Source organism: Mycteria americana, chromosome 1 (genome assembly GCF_035582795.1).
Source record: "Mycteria americana isolate JAX WOST 10 ecotype Jacksonville Zoo and Gardens chromosome 1, USCA_MyAme_1.0, whole genome shotgun sequence".
Lineage (NCBI taxonomy): Eukaryota > Metazoa > Chordata > Aves > Ciconiiformes > Ciconiidae > Mycteria > Mycteria americana.
Genome location: NC_134365.1, coordinates 91,645,869 through 91,667,787, shown reverse-complemented (window position 1 = coordinate 91,667,787; position 21,919 = coordinate 91,645,869). Strand labels below are relative to the sequence as shown.

The following is a 21,919-nucleotide window of genomic DNA, read 5'->3' as shown; positions in this document are numbered from 1 at the left end:
TCTTACTATCGTATATATTTATATACAGCATTAATGCAGTACTTCACAAAAGTGCAACAAATGCTACTCCTGGCTGCGAGTTATTTTTAAAGGGACCTTTTGGGTTAGAACTTAAGTCATGAACTTTAATGAAATAATCAAGATCCTAGAAGTTAAAGGCCAGTTTACAGATCTGTTGTGACATGATGAAGAGACACATCCTGGAACCAACTTTAGTTTCTGCTACACTGAAGAGCAAGTAACATTGCAAGGACAAATTCATGTCTTAAAGGACAACCTAGACAAAGCCAGACAGTGTAATGCAACTCCTGGTTACAGTGCTAAACAAGATGACCAACTACTGAAATGGTCATGATGCAGGCTGGCTGTACTGTCAGTCTTGGGCCACCATGGTGTCACTGCCTAGGTTTAAAAACGCACTTTTTGCTCAGAAATACTTCCAATAATTACTATATTGCAGCATGGCATAATCATAAGCCTTGCAGTAACATTAGCAAACAAAAAACCTCAGGAAAACAGCTGGATGCCTTGCAGATAACGTAAGAAAGAATTCTACTTAGAACACTTTTTGGCTTCATATTCTTCTCTGATTTTATTTTTAATGTAGTTTTAACATAGCATATTTGAACAGAAGAGTGAAGATCCCTACATCACATTTAAGCTCAGTTTTTGTTCCTCCCCTCCACCCCCATGTGAATTCTTATATAAAGAAAAAGACTGTAGCAGGAAAAGACTATTGTGCTAATAATTCAGAAGAAAACAAGAACTAGAAAACACAAGCATGTCCACAGTAAAAAAAAAAAGGGGGGGGGGGGGGGGAGGGGGCAAAAAAAAGGCAAAAACCAAACCCCATACATTTAAAATGCAGCATCACAATACTGAAGCATCTCATAGTTTCCTATAGTTTGAGTTACGGATAAATTACTAGAAAGAAAATATTCTTTCCTCTTCCTCTCTTTTAAGAAACCTATCTGTGCCTGTTGGTTGGTATACAAATGCTGCAGGTTGAGTTTGGATGAGTAATCCTATGTGAAATAGGGAAGAGTTCTCACTGAGCACTGCTGCTGCCTATCTAGCAAGAACTAAGGAATACCATGGTATTTACCACCACTGAGAGCAAAAGCATCACAAAACTAAAGCCCTAGAATTTCTAACCTATTGCAGAACACTGGGAAACTGCAAAGTAAGTTTGTAAAAGCATTTTATTGCTTCCCAGCTCCCAAATGCAAAGATTTTGTTGATAAGGCAGTGGAAGGAGGAAAGGGTAGGAAGGAATATTTGCTGAACTTCGTTTTCAAGTGATTCCGTGCAAGTTTCATTTAAATTGATTTGTTCAGAGAAGGGGCTTGGGGGGACAGGGTTTTCTGGGGGGCACGAGCAAGTCTAAGTCTGAACCACAACGATTGAAATTAATGTTGGTTTTGGCAAGTAGAAAATGGAGTCCTCCTTTAAAATGATTGACTTATTAGAATTATTTTAGAGACCAACAGATAAGAAAACAAAAAAGGAAAGAGCAACTTTAAAAAGGTTCTGCAAAAAAGTGCAAGATTAAAGTAATTATAAAGTTGGAGCAAGAGACATTTCACAGACTTATCTACAAAGCAGTCTCTTCTGGTGACACCTAAAATATTTGTTCTATGCAGTTATCCTCTGAAACAAGTTGTCTCAGTGCACTCTGATAATGCAGCTTAGCCAATCTATTAGCACTCAGCTGGCAAAAAGATGTCAACCAGGATCAGCTGCCTTCCTCTCACTCACAAGCTCCCACCACTTTGCTTTTACCTGGGCTCTGCTGCTTATCAGACTACACAGTAATGTTGATTCAACTCACTAATGTAGCAGAAAGTTAACCAAACCAAAATAAAAGCCTCTTGTCAATTGAAGCCAAACTGGCATATTTAACCATGAGAGCCAGGGTATCCAGAGGCAAGAAAGAGTAGGGCTAGGGCTGCCACTTTTCACAGTGGCCAACCACTGGCAGTAAGTTCTGCCTTTTTATCTTCATTGTGCCATTACTTTCCCCAGACTTCTTATGGTTCTGCCTTTTTTTATAGCAGAAGAGATACACAAGTGTTGCTATAATACATACTGAAGAATAACTAATGGAAGATAAAATTAGCAAGAGCACTTAAGTCTTCAGGAACACTTCTATTTTCTAAGAACTACAGAGTTGAAATGAGCCAGCCAGCCAATGAGTTTAATACTAATGAGTATAATAACAATGAGTTTAAAGTTAGAACATACTAACTTTAAACACACTTTGACAGGTTATAAACATATTCTGTCAAGACTTGATCATGATCTCCAAATCCTTTTGAACATATTAAACCTTGCCTAAATGACTCAAGTCCATAAGCAACATAAAAGCTTAGCACAATAGTGGGGAACCTGAGAGCCAAATCTCGTCTCTTTAGCACCAGCCTTCAGAAACGGCCCAGGGAATATCTAGACTAAAAAACTGAAGAAGTTACCCATAACCAGCCAACACATTGCTGTTCATTTTTTTGATTTTTCATTTTGCTGTGCATTTTTATGATTCTATTGTATGGAAACCCGGCTATTCCCTGTCCTCTGCCAAAACCTCCAGCTCCCCTAACATTTCCATGACACGGCTACATGCCAGGTATTAGAAAGAAGTCTTCTTCATGTTCAAAATTAGACTAAAGGACAGCAAAAGTTAACAGAGTAAGCTGAATCAAAAATACTACTGTATGCAATATATTAAAACTTCAAGAGAGTTTAAAGCCAATCAGGCCGCATTTTCTCTCCCACTAAAAACACTTTAGTAAAAGCCAAGTAAATAAGTGACAGAATTATTCATGCTAAGTCATAGCATATTAGATGCAGTAGCTGATATTTCTACAATCCTTCTTTACAGTTATTTTAAGTTGTCAAATGCTTTTTCAGCTTGAGATCTCATACCTGCTTTTAAACTAAATAGCAAAATTACCTGGAGAGCTGGAAAATGTTTTGTTTTAAACCAGATTTCCCCACACACATTAAAAAAAGCCTCTTTCCTAATGCAATTGACACTGAAATCTCAAAAGGCATAGAAATCACACTAGCTATCTACAAAATCTGTGTATTCCGTTAAGAAGTGGTACTTGACCATTTACAATAAAATTCTGTGTCTCAGGATCATATCCAAGATCTCTGGAAACCTTTACACTTAACTACAAATAAAAACACATGCAGGTGGTATAGATTTCAACAAATACACATACATACCTATACTGGAGGTATAATCGGTGGCTCCAAAGATCAACTCTGGTGCCCTGTAGTACCGAGAGCAGATGTATGAGACATTAGGTTCTCCACGAACCAGCTGTTTTGCACTGAAAAGGAAACAACATAATAGTCTTTCAGTAATGAATAGTTTTACAATATTGCAGTGCAGACCAATGTTAAGCTTTGGCACTCTTCACCCACCCCCAAATCCTAAATGCTAAAGTACTATGTTCTTCTAAGCTGATGCAAGCCACAGACTCAATGATTTACCAGGAAATCAGTCCAACCCATCAAGCAGCTACCTGGTACTGGACACAGCAAAGGAAATTCCAACTACAATCTAGGTGATGAATAGGGTCAGATTTTTGACTGGCAGTTGTCTTTTGCCAGATACAGGTTTGTTTACAAAGAAAAAAATGACAGAACACAGTTCAGTCAAATGTAGTTACCTTTTAAGATTCAAAAACTCTAGATACTCAGCAGAACTGAGAGTGGTTTTTTGTTGTTGGGGGTTTTTTTGCTTTGCTTTTTGTTTGGTTGGGGGTTTTTTGTTTTGTTTGGTGGTTTTGTTTGTTTGTTTGTTTGTTTGTTTTTTAAACTAGCATCAGAATATTCTGGCTCCTTGCTGTTTAAGGGAGGTGGTGGTATGAGGCAAAAGGGTTATGAGGAGACAAAGGAAAAAAAAACTGCCAGTGTAGTCACATGTTAATCGTCCATGATTAACATGAAGGCTTCATTTATACTGCAAGAGATCAGCCACAAAGGATCTAACCTACAGTAACCACTACCTTTGAAATCATCTAAGAAAATAAAGGAACACAAGAGCACATTACTTCTGGAACATGACTCTATGAAAATATTATACTTCTTTCTTAATTAACACCAAGTGTTAGATGGAAAGGAGGTGGAAGACAAAACTGCCCTTTTAGAAATATGACATTCAACTAAGCAGCACCAAACCCAAGTGGCAAGCCAGCCCAATCCAACGTCCAGCCTTCCAGACACTCCTCAGCCTTCAGGGGAGGAGGACTCCCTGGTTGACAGCCACCTGAATATGAGCCAGCAGTGTGCCCAGGCGGCCAAGAAGGCCAATGGCATCCTGGCCTGTATCAAAAATAGCGTGGCCAGCAGGACTAGGGAAGTGATCGTGCCCCTGTACTCGGCACTGGTGAGGCCGCACCTCGAATACTGTGTTCAGTTTTGGGCCCCCCACTACAAGAGGGATATTGAGGTACTGGAGCGCGTACAGAGAAGGGCAACGAAGCTGGTGAAGGGTCTGGAGCAGAAGTCTTATGAGGAGCGGCTGAGGGAGCTGGGACTGTTTAGCCTGGAGAAAAGGAGGCTGAGGGGAGACCTCATCGCTCTCTACAACTACCTGAAAGGAGGTTGTAGAGAGGTGGAGGTCGGTCTCTTCTCCCAGGTAACAAGTGATAGGACAAGAGGAAATGGCCTCAAGTTGCGCCAGGGGAGGTTTAGACTGGATATTAGGAAATTTTTCTTCACCGAGAGGGTTATCAAGCATTGGAACAGACTGCCCAGGGAAGTGGTTGAGTCGCCATCCCTGGAGGTATTTAAAGGACGTTTGGATGAGGTGCTTAGAGACATGGTGTAGTGGTGGTCTTGGCAGTGTTAGGTTTATGGTTGGACTCGATGATCTTAAAGGTCTTTTCCAACCTATATGATTCTGTGATTCTGTGATTCTGTGACTCCCACCACCCACTTAGCCCATTTTAAAAAGCCTCAGTTTTCTGTTTTCTATATAGAAGCTACAATTAACAAATTCCCAATGTTAACACAGAGGAATTACCAGCTTTTTATACCCTGTTACTTTTGAATTTCAGTGCAATTCCTATTTTGCTCCAATACCGGTGAGGCAGAGCTGAGGAGAAGATTCCCAAGCCACCAGGCATGATGATGCACTGCTTGAATAACCACCATCTGACATTCCCATTGACTACGGGCAAACGAATTTAGCAACAGCAGCTTCAGTGACCCTTCGCACACATGCCCTATTTTAGTCTGCAAAGTTATAGCACAATCTAAAGACTGAACTTCCCTGGAGACAAATCTGTCTCCTGTCTCAGTGTGGATTCCCAGAATTTCCATATCAGTTCTAAGATGAGGGCTGGACTCTAAAGGCGATTCACTTGAATGGATACTGGAAATAAGTGTGCCACTGGAAGTAGGATATAGATGTCCACATCTAAGATCTTCAATTAGAAGTGTTGCTTCTGATCTTGAGCCTTTACAGTATTTGAAATACTAAATAACTTGGTGTACATACAAGTAGACTAATAAAGTATACTGTTAGCCTTTTCAGGTTACTATACCACTGCACCTGTCCTCTCTTCCCCAAACACATTTCACCCTAATATTTGGTTGTATTTTTCCATGGCACAGAATTTTCCCTATGCAATGGCATATTTTTTTTAATTTTTTGACTACCTGCACAAATAACAGCCTTGAATTTTAATTCCCTGCATATTGATTTGTAGTTTCAAAACTACAAAAGATGACCTTCGGAGGAACACAGAGGGTTCTCTGCAAAATTGCACCCAGGTTCACTTTGAAGGAAGCTCTTTTCACGGGGCTTCAGGCCACAGATGCACTTACCTTCCGAAGTCACAGAGTTTTAGAACAGCTGTATCAGGGTCCAGCAAGAGGTTCTGTGGTTTTATATCCCGGTGGCAGATCCCAAAGGAATGGATATAGGCTAAACTCCGGAACAGCTGATACATGTACAACTGGAACACAGAAACATTGCATAAGGCACACTTTCCCAGTCAAAGCAGGGGAAACAATTAATTTAGCACAAACTCTTATTAGAAGAAAAACAAAATCACTCAAAAAAGACCCTACTGAATCCATATTAGTGCTATGAAGATGGGCAAGGTATTCGCATACCTTCCCCACAGCCCTTTGCTACATACCCACACATGCAGTTCAAATTTGTTCATTTGTCCTTCCAAAAATGAGCACAATTAAAAAAAAAATTATGCCAGCTTTCCAACATTTATAAATAACAGTAGTCATAAAAAACATACACAAAATAAAGGTGTTTCAGTTTGCTTTACAAGTCAGCCTCTTCATAGAAATGAAGTATTCCAGGTTTTGTAAGGGGGGGAGGAACAAACCCACAACAAAACACAAAACAACCCAAAGAAAACCCTTTAGTTGATGAAGTTATTAACAACATACTAAGTGTTGCCCAAGGACTATGGTAGTGTCTAAGCCTGTCACTGGAGTGAATCTCTCAAGTTTCTCTTGGTGAGGAGACAGACTCGTTTTAATTTCAAATCTCTGGGCAAAAAGAGAGAGCAGATAAAAACAACTGTTCAGGAAAATTTTATGCAAGGCACAGCAAATGAGTATGCTTGAAGGAGGGTTTGCTCTGTCCCCTATCCAAGGCTAACCAGCCCCTTAGCAAGAAGGAATACAGCAAGGAGAGGATGCCCAGCTGCTGGAGCTACACACTTTTTGGCTATGGAGAATGAAGAGTTGCCGGACACAATTAGGACTGTATAGCATATACAGTCATAAAGGCATGGGAAGCCCTGTTTCAAGGTTGACAAATAATCTGGTAGCCTGTTATCTTTGTTGTGTCTCCCCCCAGGTTCCATTTAAAAAAAAAAAAATAAAAAAAAAAAAAATCAAGCTACAGGCAGGACATTGTACTGGAGTTGCAACTCCATGCTTTCCTTTTCTAAGCTCATTCTCCACAGTTCACCTTTAATGGTCTGTAAAACCAGGTGCAATTGCTAGATATTGCTATGAGGTCATGTTCGCCTCACTTTCACCACTATCTTTGTCTTTCACTCTTTCTCTATCCCTTGTTTTTTGTTGTTCATTTGGTGAGAAAGGTAAGAGCGGGAAGAGAATCGCCTGAATTTTGACTCCAGGTCTTTAGTTTTCATATGTGTTTCTCAAAACACAACTCTGCACAAAGAAAAGCAAACAAACATGTTTTCTGAATTGCCTGTTCTAGACACGTAAAGTATGTATTGTGCAAGTGTATTGCAAAATAATCCAAAAGATTGCGCTAACTTGAGGAGTCAAGTCAACACATGCGGAATTTAGAATGTATGCCTTTCATTGTCCACACAGCAAACCCAAAACTTCCAAGAATTTCTTACAGCGTTAGAAGTTACAAATAAAAAATAACAAAAAAATTACTAGAAAAGCTTTCTTGCAGTTCTTTAACAGCTTCTTTGCTACCCAGGGAAGAGCAGCTCTCTGCCTGCCTAGGTATCAATCAGAAGTGAACAAATATGTATGATCTGACCTTTGTGTAGCCAAGATGTCTGGAAAATTGCAAAAGCTTTAAGGACATCAAGGTAACATGATCTTTTTAAATACAGGATTATGAGAAAGGCTTGCCTTGCCAGAAAAATAAGAACAGCCTTCCAGGCTACCTGGAAAGGGAAGCCCCAAGTATCCAGCAAGATAAAAGAGCTGAAGCAGAATTTTCTCTCAAAAGGTAAGTAAGGACAATTTTTTCCCCAAGTCCCCATAATGAAGAACAATTAGGGCAGAGTACTGACAAAAGCTATATAAACAATTTATCAAAAGCTAAGCTAACAAATTTTGGGGAGCATATAACCTGAAGACACGCTGTTCCACCAAGAGACCAAACAAAGTGACCTTGCAGTAGAAATTCTTATTGCTGGATGATAAGATTCTGTGCTTTCTTAAAACCAGGCACCAGCGCTGGCTATTAAGGAGACATGCCATTTACAATTTACACATATACAGTTATGGCACAACACTTCATTATTGGAATAATTACTATTTGTAACTTTCAACTTTGTAACTTCCATCTTCTTTCAATCAAATCAAAGTTGTTTTTATTCTTAAGCCCATCCTCATGTTAAAGCATTACACTTTTAAAGGAGTCTGGAGAAATCAATATGAATCGGGAATATTTGTTGCTAATTTCCATTTAATGTTACCTGGATGCCTCGTTAACAGGTTAGTGCCACGTGAAAACATGATCATTCACTAGCGTGTGGACTGCAGTCACGATATATGAAATGGAATTACAAGACCCAGATGGGTCCCATGTTTGACAAAAAAATTTATTCATTTTAACCACTTCGTAAAAGATGACAAAAGATGCAGACAATTTAAGTGAGGTTTTGAGGCTATAATGTACATACAAACCCCTTACCACATGTAGCTCTTCAGGACAAGAGCCACCGAGCTCCAAGTGTAGGGAAGGGGACAAAAATATGCCTTTCATGCCCACAACAGAAGCACATGAACTCTTACTCATATGCCAGGAAAGGGGGAAGGTAATAGATAAGAGAACACTATTCTTCCTGACATCCTCTTTCAGTTCCTGACCTTTGTACTATTGTGTCTTCATCAGCTCAGGAAACTGAAGCTGCTAGTCTGGCTGGTGTCAGTCTCTATCTAAGCTGCTTAAAAACAAAACACCCCCACGCACTGTCTCCCCCACCCATTCCAAGATTTTTGTAAAGTGAGAAATCAGGAGTGCTTGCTTTAAGCCTCTCGCCTCTATTCTTCCTTCACCATAACAAATAATCATTTTAATCGTTCTTTCTTTTTCTTGCTTCCAGATGTATGCACTCCTAAAAATTTCAGGAAACTAGTTATGTCAGAAAAGTGGTATCCACAGAGTCTATTCCTATAATATCCTTCTTCATATAACCATATCTATCAGTTACCTACCTTGACATAAATCATAGGGAGTGTCTGTTTGGCCCGACTATAATGTCTGGCAACTCTGTATACTGTTTCAGGAACATAGTCCAGCACCAAGTTGAGGTACACCTCATCTTTCTGAAAGAGAATAGAGAAAAAAAAATCAGCAATAGATTTGAAGCATGAAGTACAATTAAAGCATTCAGAGAAGCTAACAGGATGAGAAAGCTGTGGATATTTTAAGTACATGTGTTTAGTGGGAGTATGAGCTGCCACCAAACTGTTTTTCCTTTAGGCTTTGCACTTGTGCACTAATACTTAAGTCAAACTTATGTTTAAGGTCATGTTAATTAATATGGTCTCCAACATAAGGCATTTTCTGATTATAAATGAAGACTAGGATATAATTGTTCTGCCCATTCAATATTTCAAGGTGACACCTGCATCATTATTTAAAGCAGTCTATTAACCCATTAGTCCCTTCCCTGCCAAAACCCAAGAAGTGCAAATTTAAAAGTCCCAAACTCGCATCCCACAACTACACATAGAAGTTTAAAAATCCTGCACCTTTTAGAAATGTTACTTTGATCTTACTGAATTTCTATTAAGGGATTAATAATACATATTAATCATTCATATACAGTAAGCCAATGTTAACATTTGTAACCATTTTGTTTACACACATTTTGATGTCCCAGTTATCTCCAACTTAAACATATGAACTTGTTCATGGTAAATGGAACAAGACAAAAACAAAGACATGAGTATTGCTTTTAATATCTAGGTTCAGGTTAGAGGTCCATGTGAAAGTAACACAGAGAAACAACAAACGTAGCTTTATAATAAGGTACTTTGTTACAGAATACATTAGCAAAGGAAAGAAGGAACAAAGAGGAATTAACTGACAAAGTACTATAATCACATAGTGCCTAACTGGGGAACTAAGAATTTTCAGCAGTAAAACGGGTCTTAAAAAGACTTCTGATATTTTAATGCAGCCTTCTGTGCAAATCCTATCAAGACTGTGAATATATTTAAGGGGGTGTGTGTGTGTTTCATAATTAACTATATCAACCTGAAAAATTGTTTTTGAGAGCTAGGTGAATTAACCAGAAGTAACCTCTCCTGCGCTTGCTGTATTAACAGCTAGATCTTTCTATAGAGAAAGATGATACACAGAGACTTTACGTGGATGGAAACAATACAGAACTCACAGGTCTTCAACTGGAGTCCCTTGTCAGCAGGTCCACTGGCTATGTATCTTAATACCCGAAAACAAACCTCATTTGGCTATAGCAATTCAATAATATTACTGTGACTTAACACACCACTTCGAGCACGGAGTGTGGTGTGTTACTCTCACAGTACCCTGTTTTCCTTACCTGTCTCTATCCTGCCTCAGCAAAAAGCAGCAGTCTCCAATGAGTAAAGAAATGGTACGTGGTAACACACACAGAAATAAGCAATATGCAAAGAATTGCTGGTTTTGTGTGTTGTTAAAGACTCAGAACTCAAGATATCTGTTCACCATTATTTGACAATAAACACTTGTATTTTCAGGACATTTTAATAGCTCTTACCAATACCCCCTAATGCAAGGCCCTGCATACATCACTCTTCCCTACAAAAAGATGCTCTTTTTTAAATATCAATGCTTAAATTACACTGGAAATAGCACCAGCACTAAGCAAATGCCAATGGCCCACTAACTGGTATCTGCTCTTACAGTAATTCTGCAACACAGACAAAGAGCAGCAGCCTCCAAAACCATGCCTACGCTGGTGCCTTTCCTAGTGCCATCCCAGGAACTGGATAACAACATGAAGGAATCTGGGGACCACGCCGGCGAACAAACTTTTTGAATGGACGAGGAGGGACAACTACCAGCAATACAGAGGAAATACTAGACCACTCTGGAACTCCATGGATGTGCAAATGTATGCACGAAAATGACATACTTGTATTTTAGAACTTTCCCTTCTGCAACAGGAGTTCTTCCTTCCCTGACTCTCACTTCAAGCCAATAAAAATCCATCACCACCTCTTCTTAGGTCAGAGCTTTCAAGGTATTAATTATAAAGTACGGAAAATAAATGTCCTGAAAAATCAAAGTTCACTTATGCCTGGTAAGGCAACCTCTACACCAAGAGAAAAAAGAGTCTCATGAATATGAATTCTGTTTGATTCAGTGTAGATACAACCTGATCAACATGTTCAATGCTTGCCTCCTCTTAGAGAGTGGGAAGGTCTTATTGGCAACAAGTCACTGCACAAAGTACCCCGTTACTGAGGTTGATTACTTTCATTCAGAGGATTCATGTTCCATGTATCAAAAAGATTTACATGAGATTAGGGAGACAGAAAAAAATGAGTAGAAATGGAATTACAGTGATTTCATTATCCTCTCATAGTACAAGTAAAAAGAGACGTAAACCAGTAATACATATGATCATTAAACCCCATCTACACTACTTCACAACAGTGAGTTTTGAGAATTACAGAACTCTAAAACAAAGATGGTGTGAACAAAATACTTTTCTCTCCTCCATTTTGATTTTTATTTTATGTTCTGTTGAAAATAGGACTAACTCAATGGCATGGCTGACACAAGCACAGAAAGATCAAGTCATCTGAATTGTAGAGAGGGAGGTTTTGCGCCCACTCGCCAATCCTTATGAGTTTTTACGCTACCCACAGTACTTGAACAAGCTACATGGGTTTCACATGATATTGCTCCTGTGTAAATGTGTACTACACATTATCATCTAGAAGACGCAAAGGCACACAAAGAACACCTTTCCCCCAACCAACAAACAAGTTTTGATGTACCATTTGATGTACCCAGAACTTTAATATGCAACTACGAAGGCAAGGCTTACGGTGTTGGCTATATAAGTAGCAGCACACTCCACTCCTACCACAAGGAACTGACACTTCAGAAGTGCTCTAAATGACTACTTTCATGAATTAAAGATGATTCAAGTGTTCTGACCTACCTCCTCCTGATGTAACCTGGCACAAATCTGATAAACAGAATACGGTTTTCAAGAGCCCTCACCCTTCTCTGTGAGCATGAACTGGATGAAAATAACATCCAAGTTATCTGGATTCCCCTGAACAAGGTTCAGTATGAGCTAGAAAGCAGTCATGGCCTGACAAGCTCTGAGGATGATGTAACCTGGTTTGCCTACCTCATACATTCCTCCTAAACACATATTTTTCCAGTGACCCAGATGTATTGCAATAGGAAACAGGGTTAGCTCGAAGAGCTTGCCAAATGAGGACAACTGCTTGAGGATCAAGCGGGAGGATCAAGGCTTATCTTTCCATTACAGGAAGCCTTCTTCAAACCTCATCACGTATTCCACATGTGACTTGTTTCCACACTGCTGTTTCAAAATTGCTGGGCTGGGAACCAACCAAGGTAACCTAACCGTCAGGAGCACCTCTGAAACGCCTCTACAGAGAGCAGAAAGGTCCAGAGGAGACTGCATCATATGAACGACCGAAAGCAAACACAAGATGTCATTTAATAACTCACTCTTCCCTACAGACATTGGGATTGAATAGATTATTAGCTCTCCTCAGCAGGTCAAATGTTCATGTGCATCCATGTTCTCTTGTACTTGCTGCTAAGGTTATGACCATGTACTCTTTAAAATGAAAAAGGGAGGAAGGGCAGGGAGCCAGATCCTGAAATACAGGATCAACGTATTTCATAAGGATTTTGATTTCAGCAATGCGGCTCATGTACCTGCAATTGCCTCAAAACGTTAGAAGCTGCTGCTTTGTCATTTGGCAGATAAATCCTCAGTTGACAAACACTGCTCCAAAATGAGCCAGAGCAAAATAACCACGGCCTTGCCACTGAACCATTCTGCACCTCTCAAGAATCAACAATCCAGGCACCATTTCACTTGGAAACAGTTGGAAACACTTCATGTAAGTATCAAGACAGACTATGACATAATAAGAGGCATAAGAAAGACTAGGACACAAGAACCAAAACATTCTAGCAACTTAATTTTTTTCTTTGTATCAGAAATTTGAGATAAAACAGGCTGCAAATACAGCTACTCTAGCACATGAGCCTTGCACATTACATGGCAGAAGACTGAGCAAAATTGAAAACATTACGCTACTGACATAGGAAAGGCTGCACGGAAGTCTCAAACTCCATTTTAAAACTCTTCTGTCCTTCAGTCCACACAAGTAATCTGTTTTAAGCACCATCCAGTTGAGCTTAACTGTGGCCAATATAAAGCAACAGCTACTGAATTTAAAGATTTGCTCTTCTAGATTGTTCCTTGCAGGGAAAGTACGAATATTCATTCTCTATGATCCTCCCCCACCTCAACAAACCCCAAATTAATCCTGAGTGGTTTCTACCAGCTTTCATTTTTTTTTTTTTTTTCATATATTACACACACTACATTTACAACTTGCATGTATAACACTGCAATCAACATTAGTCAGTCACAGTCTAACTCTTTCCCTTATTTACCACCAACATGATGATAGAAGCCAGGGAGGTCATACATGCCAAATGCCAGACTGAGGGCAAAAGCAAAAGTCACAGGGCATACTCTGAAGAATATGTCAGCACCTAGTAAGATGTTAGAAGTTCTCCTGAACCGGAATCTAAGGAAAATTTCTCTGAGCATCAGGTAATAGGATAAAAAGGTTAAGAAACTATTCCGGGCGCTCTTTCTTCTATAGGGTGACTAAATTTACTGGTCAGCATTTGGAAAGAATGATGAACATGCTCATTTTGGTTTTCATCTCCTGGCAGATCAGCAACAGTGTGGTGGTGGTTCTGGTGTGGTTTGCAGGTGGTTTTTTGCTTTCATCCTTTTTCTTTATTTATTTTTTTTTAAATCCCAGATAATCTAATTGAGCTACTTTTCAGATGGACTCCATCTAATCAGCTATATGAGCACAACTGAGAGGAGATGAACAGAGGAGTTTCTTAAACTGACTTTGCATTTTGAGAAATAAATGTGGAACTACACTCTGAAGAAACTCACTTTACCTGCCTACTCAAGCTAAAAGCACACAGATAAGAGATAAACCTAAAATTAAAATATGCTTCCAGAATGCACTTCTCCTTATTGAAATTATCCCAAGGCATCAGTACTGGGGCTATAGGAAGCAAGCAAGCCAGTCAGTTTACTCAAGGGGATCATGTTTTCTTTACTGTATGACAGCACCCCACCGGTGATGTTTCAGAGGTAGGTGCTACACATGGAGCTGTTACTGACAGGATGGTGGCTATGCAAGGGTTCTGTCAAAAAGTGCTGAAGGATTTAACTTGGAGTTGGAAAGCAAGAAAACGGATTTCAGCATTTCACGTGGATTATGCCTTCTTTCAGAGTGCGTTATTTAAATACTGGAGAGTGTCAGCATGAGGTAAGATACGCCCTTTACCCTGGCTTAGCCATCTAGATTTAGACAACATACAAGGTTCAAAGTCACACAGTCACACAGTTTTTGCCCTAGATCCAAAAAAAGGTTATTTTACTTTTTCTTAAAGCTACAAGCAGCATGCACTTCACACACCCTTATCAAGCACCACAAGAGATCCACCTTTCTTCTCTTATCTTGAAGGCTGACATAGTATGTTAAAGATACAAAGACTTTGGAACCAGTTTCAGAGACAAAGCAAGAATTTGCAGCCTTCCTACTCTAACTACTGAGTAGCCACAATACACTGGGAAAATTTGAAAATGCAAAAAATGTTGTAGCTGACCCTACTTGTGTGAAGGAATGGTGACATCCAGTGGCCACGTGTGCCTGTTTTTACTTGCACTTTACAACCACATCTGTTTTAAAAACAGAGCTGTGGCTGCCAGCGAAGTAAAGCAACCATAAGTCTAGATGTATAGCTGCAGTTTCACACAGATAACTCCAGGGTGGTAATAGCAGCTGAAGACTCAACTTCAGTGTTCGGAAAGATACCAATACTTTCTATCAGTACCGCAAGTGTTGGGCAAAATTTCTTTCCTATTCCCTCATCGTTCATGACTGAGTTTGAGAACTGAGATCTGTCCCAAGACTTCTGTTCCTATACCTACTTGTCAAAACTTATCAAATTGTTCTGTAATGCTCGTTACTCTTCAACATAATACAGCCTGATGTAGGTAGGAACTGCCAACTGGGTCAGCTGTGATGGTAGCATAAGGGCAGAAGTCAAGCCTCCCAATATAATTCAGATTTAAGAACCTTCCTGGGTCTTGTTCTAAGACAGTTGCTTCGCATTGTCTACCTTTGATCACTGAAAGAGTCTAGGTTCTTAGGTGATGTACTAAGCCTTTCCCCTTCATTAAAAAAAAAAAAAAAAAAAATTACATTTTCTGTCATAGTTTTCCCCTCTAAAGAGAGAATATAGTAAAGAAAAAGGTTGCTCATGAAGAGAATTTGGGAATCCCTGCTGATTCTTGTTTATTTCATGCCCTGTAAAGTCCTTAAACTTTTAGCTGTATTTCCAAGGAGAAAATATTTCTATGAAGTTGGAAATAGCCGCCCAACATCTAAAAGGTGGGATCGATTTGTGATCTTTGACACAGGTGATCTGTGGATATTTGAACCACAGCTCCCAAGCAGGGACTGTGCCATAACGTGGCAATAACTCTGTTGGAAGATGAAAATTAACAGATAATGTTGGGATCACTGGGCTATCCTGTATACCTTACCATGAAAACGAAAAGCAGAGTCTTTGGAGATCCACTGTTTTCTTGCCTGTACACTGCCTTCCAGACTGAGTGGAAATTTCTGAATCAGGATATATCCATGACAGCAGACTAGGCAAGATAATACACAATAATGGTTCAAACTACATGACTCCTCAGGACAAACAATACAAGCTGCTTTCCTAACAGCCATCCAACACAGGAAGATGAAAGCAGTGGCTAGAGCTGGTAGAGGAATGACTTGAGAATAGAAGAGTGACTAACCAGACATACTGGATGGTTCACTGGTCTAGAGAGAAATCATGGAGCTTCTCATTTCCACTGCACGCATCTACCACATTGAGGATCTAGCCACTGCTGCCTACTTTGCTCTTGCAAAGCCCTACTGCAAGCAGACAAAACTGCTATTTCTATTAACACAACCTACTCAAAACCAGAGACTGTTCATAACTACAACTAAGGAAATTCCCAGCATGTTGCGAGCCCTAACAGCAGTAACTGATAATCATTATTTGATGACTGGTGCGCTTTTTGAAATGAGCTTGGCAGGCCTCAGGCAAGGACTACAGAGATACCAACATCACAAAACTCCTCATAATTGGCATTAATTGCTCCTTTGTTGACAGCGCAGCAGATCTGCCAAGGATTAAATGGATCGTAGTGACTAAATTCATCTCTAGTGATGGCCCTTCAGCACATTACTAGCCTGGTGTAAAACATTCACACAGGCTCTGTCAATTCGAAATTGCGCTCAAGGCTCTGTTAATTGAACTTTTTGTGCAAGAACTTTTTTAAAAAAAAAAAAAAAAACAAACAAGTTGAATTAAGAAAACAAATGGTTCAACTACAAGTACTCCATTTTAACAGGGAACAGAACAGATGGTCCTTACGTGAGGAATCATCTGAACACTCCCGCAAGAAAGGATGGTGATGTTCATGCCTCTTTGAAGGTGGAGGATATATCTCTTCCTAACAGAGATACGAACCTGGAAAAACACCAACTGTTCCACAAAGCCCAAACTTGCAAATCAGCCAGTTGCTCCCTTCTTCCAAATTTCTTCATTGCAGTTTAATACACTGCTGCCAAAGTGCACGTGAGATAGTGCACAGCAGCTTATAGATGCAGCTCAGCATACATCTCCTGCACATTTGTTTTAAACTTCAGTCTAAGTCTACGGGAGTAAGTTTCCATCCTGAGTCTGCATGGACTTTTGGCTGTGTGCCCTTACAGCTAAGGCTAAATAAGACTAGAAATCAATTACAGCATGCAGAAGGGCCAGCTCAGCCTCCTAAAAAGAGTCAGCATATTGCCTATTTGTGACCTCTCTGTGCTTCCATATATGCTTTCTTTGACTCCTCTGAATACCAAGCCACCTTAGAGAAGAAAAATAAAGTTACATAACCAGAGATGCAACTAGTCAACAAAAACTGTATTTACTTTACTTTTATATGATTTGATGTGAGAACAAATCTCTCCAGTGACTTCTCTTCCTCTTTTGGGCATGGATATGGATCGATCAGACTATTAAACACTCAAAAACATCCACACAAGAAAGCCCAACAGTTATGAAATACCACAAAGAAAGATCTAAACCAGATATATATAGAAAAAAAAAAAAAAGGGTATTAGGAACTCAATTCAGGTTTTACACAGCTGAATAATTTTACTCAGCAGCTACTGATTTAAGAAGTTAGGTCATGCTGCAAAACATTAGGGAATACTCTCAGCAAAGGAGCCAGAGGGATTATTTGGTATGTCCATGTCTGCCCTTCCTTGGAACACTGCTCAAAAGCTTCTCAGCAGAATTAGGCTAAAAAGGACAGGCAGCAAGACCATCTCCCCATGCTTCAGTAAATCAACATTTATATTTATATATCATGCTAAATGCAAGGCAGTCTCTGAAATTAAGGAAAAGTAGCAAAAATCAAACCAGAAATATACGCCTTCCTAATATGGTCTGATCTCCCAGTGGCAAGCTGACAGGCAAACCAGGCATCTTGTTCAAGACCTTATCCTAAGGCAGAATACCAAAACTATCAAACACAGCAGAGTTGGCTAGCCCTATAATCTTGCCCATTTTCTCCAAGAATTACCTAGAAAACCACAAATCACAGAAATACAGCATGGAAAAGACTTGTGACTACTTCCACCAAGAGAATCTTCCACGCACAACTCAGTCCATTATTTGGTTGTTCTTCCTTCCCCTCTGGTTCATTCCACCAGTTATAATTACAGGTTTTGGACTATTGAAAAGCATGTTACAGCTACAAAAGTCAGTGGCCTGCTATCAGATCTCTCATACAGCCTCAGAAAAAAAGGAAATCAGAAGCTACTCTGGCAAATTCATTAAGGAAGAGTCTTTTGAAAAACTGGGTTATTCAGCAGGTCTGACAAACGTCTGTAAACTTACAAAAAGAAAGAACCAAGGAGGAAATAGTTTACAGAAGCAACCTGAATGCCAAGCCTGTCAACTGTCATATTAATATATATTGTGTGCTCTCTTTGAGCTCTCTTAAACTAGAAATTATTAGTCAAACATGATTAATACTCAAAACAACTTTTATATATACACACACACACATAAAGGTATAAATATATGTGTGCGCATGCATGTACGTACATATATATATACACACACTCCTGTAACAGGTTATACCTATATAAAGGCAATACAAATTCAAAGATGCTCAGACAAGAGAGAGTCACCCAGTCATAGAAAATAAGGGAGAAGAAATCAGTCAAAGCCACGTTTGATACAAGATTTCCATGCTGCTAATGCTGGACTGCTTTTGGCAAAAGCAGGAAGGAAGTTTAAGCGAATGGGAGACATAAAAAGGAGAGTTCATCACAAGGAAAAAGAAAAGACCGGGAGCTCAAACACTTCAACCAGTTCCACGGATAGCCCCTAGAAAAAGCAAACAGAGAGCTCCAATCTCTACAATCTAGCTACAACTTTGATACAGCTAAGGAATAGTCTTACTAGCAAGTGTTATTTAGAATTGTTTTTCTATTTGATGCTATTTTCTGTTTTTTCTAGTTCTCTAATCAAGAATTAAACCCCTGTTTTGCTAGAATAAAGCCAGTTTTAAGGTTGCCCAGTGCCTAAAAATGCCTAGCGATTAAAATGAACTAAAGTGACTATTAGGCACACAGTTTTCAAAGAGTCTCAGTCTGACTGGATTTGGAGAAATCCTTTGAGGTATCTCTAAATCGAGACAGATTTAAGCTTCTTGGATATTGGCCAAAAATAAAAGAAAGAAAAGTCTCTGGGCTTAGCGACACTGGTGTTAAGGACCAGGGAAGAAAGGAGAAGTCCAAGGAACACTCCAGCTGGAACAAACAGCGATCCAAGGAACACTTTAGCTGGAGCGATCAGGATGGCATGAAAACCTTTATGCAAGAGAATGCTTGATATATAGGAATCAAAATGAAGTTCATTGGTGAACTATTTCATTAAAGGGATCAGCAGTATAATAGTTACCTCTAAAATTTTACCGTCACTGCTAGATTTGAGTTAATTAACAGTCCATTGCCATTAATCTGTGTTTATGCTAAGTTCTTCATGAAGAAGACAGACAACAATTGCAAGCCTCACTCATCACTATGCTACCGCATTTTCTGCTATACTTTCCTTGGATTTTCACATTACTCTTCCCATTGGACTTGGCTTTAAGAATCACTTCATATAAAGCTCTGGGTACCTAGCATCTAAATCTGCAACTGCTTCCTACATGTCCTTCCTGGTTATCAGATGGGACCTTATGCTTTTCTCCCTTTTCCTCCACTCTCCAAAGAGGGTAATATGAAGGAAAAGATGTTATTGCTTCCCAAACTGACAAAAACATGAGAAGAAGCGTTATTCTTCCTTCCCAGATGAGCTTCAGAACACCAACTTGCTGCTCTCTAAAGCTCTTCCCAAACAGCAGCCAAACTCATGCACAGTTATCCTCACTTGCTGCCACCTACGTGGAAATACTTGCGAGCCAATTATGTATCATTTTGTACTGAACTGCAAAGAGACCCTGTAACCTGAGCTGCAACATTACCGATGCTGATGTTCTGCTGGGTGCACCTTTGCCCTAGGGACTGGTTCACTTTTGTCCCATTTTGCAACAGGGTAGCAGTGGAATACTCAAAGGCACAGAGCAGAGGCGTGTAGAAAGAGCAGCAGAAAGGAATGTGAAAGAAAACTTCTCACTGAAGCATTAAGATTTGCTGGTCATGGATAGAGACCACATTTTTAAAAACAAAACTAGCGTTGCCAAGGATCAGCCACGTGGAGTTGAAACAGCAAAGTGGAAAATCCAGTCTCAAGCTCAACATCAAGTTAAAGATTTCCAAAGAGTTTTACTCAAGTTACTGTTATACAAAGACTCCTGGAACAATGTTCTGAGAAGTTTTAACGCTTCCACTGTTTGCAGAAGGTTTCTGAAAGCCACTGGATAAGGCAGTTGTCTTCTGCCTGTCATGAAATTCTACTTCACTCTAGCCAAGTTACCAGCTGGTTAAAAAAGCAAACAAAAAACCCCAAAACCAAGCCCTCCTTCACAGTATTTCCTTCTTGTACTCATGCTGCCCAAGGAATTTCTGGTTATATGCTAAATGAGTACGATATAGTTTAAAAAAAACTACTCTGCACTACCAACAAAACAGCAATGGCCATATAACACTGGAAATGCTCGCTATTACCAGGCAAGGGGAAGGAAGGAAGTGGAAGGGCTGATCCAAAAAAATAAAGAAATTAAATCACATTTCTCCTTGATTCCTGCAAAGTGGTTTTGCAAGTTTTCCATAGGCATAGGCAAGGCACAACCCCAGGTCCCCCCCAAGCACCTCTCAGAGAGGGAACAACAGGGCTCCTCCTATTATCCCTCTGCACTGCACAAGACTGCAGCGACCTGCCACCAACAACTTATCCTGGAGATGTCAGCTCCTTCTCTAGCTCCAAAGACCATGAAGTGGGTGGGTTGCCTCTCCCATTCTGTTAACCCACTTCATGGCAACAGCAGTTAATGGCCTGCCAGTAGCTATCAGCTCTTGTATACAGTCCTTTACAGCATTCTGGACACATGTACTGGCATCTGAAGACAACTAAGGATGTAATCTGCTTCAGAAAATGAAAAATTATAACATTTATATAAATTATTATATCATTTATATAAATATTTATGACTATATATAAAAAGATCAGAGGAAATTCAGAAGGTCATCTAGCCCATTTCCCCACCTTACAGCTTACATTAACTCCCACACAGACCAGAAAGACTTCCCCCCCCCCCCACCTTCATGGATGACCCTGCTTTAAGCAGGAGGTTGGACCAGATGCCATCTTGATGTCCATTTCATCCTGAATTCTCCTACGATTCCTAAAATGCTGATACATACATAGACAAGGAAGCTGTTACAACTTCACATTAAGACAAAACCTTGTAACCCCTTTTTAAAAAACCCAAGGAACTTTTATACCTAGACTGAAAGAAAACATAAAAGGCAGTGTCTACTTCTTGAGATTTATTAAATCCAGCTATTTGCTCCTTCTGCAGCATAAGCATTCTGGCAAATGCTACAATCACGCGACCACACATTATTCTTTCCTCTGGGCTTTGAAACTCAGCCTGCATATGAAAGAGACGCACGAGGAAGGAGGACAGAAGCATACAGAGACTGGGTCTGGGAAAAGTCACATAAGTGCTTTAAATCTAGAGTGCTTAATGCTGAATCCTAGAAAATGTATCTGCACATATGGAAAGGTAGTGCTAGAATGTGCAAATGAAGCCCAGCTGTGCTCCACTAAATTAAAAAAGAGGCGGTGCGTATCCAAATCTGTTACACTACTATTGTGCTATACTAATAACACTACTCCTCATGGACCACACACTTCCATAATGAAAAAGATCTGCTCCAACATGATCTGTTGGGCACCACTATAGCATTTTCTCAATGTTATCATGTCTACTATCTTCACACTCCTGTCTCTTGAAATTCAAACAGCTCTTTTATACCCCAGATGGTTACCAGGAGGCATTGCTTTGCTTTTCATTCTTACCTTCTCTCCACTAGAGTAGAAGAAATAACGCAATCGGACAATGTTACAATGATCCAACTTTCTCATAATCTGGAGCTCTCGGTTCTGAAACAAGAGAAAAGCAAACAATTATAAAACTTCTTTTCTCACAAAGTTAGAGTACTGTAATGAACACCTTAATATACAGATACAGGAGCTGACAAAACTAAGGAACCAAAGAACAACTAAAATTGGAAAGAAGCAACAGCTTTCACACGTTTATTAGTCTTTCTTCCAATTACTTTATTACTGAGAATATCGACATCTTTGAGT

General features: G+C 39.7%; 1 protein-coding gene across 2 annotated transcripts in view; it reads right to left on the bottom strand.

The window, feature by feature from the left end:
• Nucleotides 1-21,919, bottom strand: part of GSK3B (glycogen synthase kinase 3 beta) — a 156,139-nt gene that overhangs the window by 46,656 nt on the left and 87,564 nt on the right. For both annotated transcript variants that reach the window (XM_075512366.1, XM_075512377.1), the window contains exons 3-6: nt 21,629-21,712; nt 8,920-9,030; nt 5,842-5,972; nt 3,229-3,335 (exon numbers count right to left, since the gene is read on the bottom strand). In XM_075512366.1, coding sequence (XP_075368481.1) covers nt 3,229-3,335; nt 5,842-5,972; nt 8,920-9,030; nt 21,629-21,712 — 433 coding nt within the window. The remainder of the gene's footprint in view (nt 1-3,228; nt 3,336-5,841; nt 5,973-8,919; nt 9,031-21,628; nt 21,713-21,919) is intronic.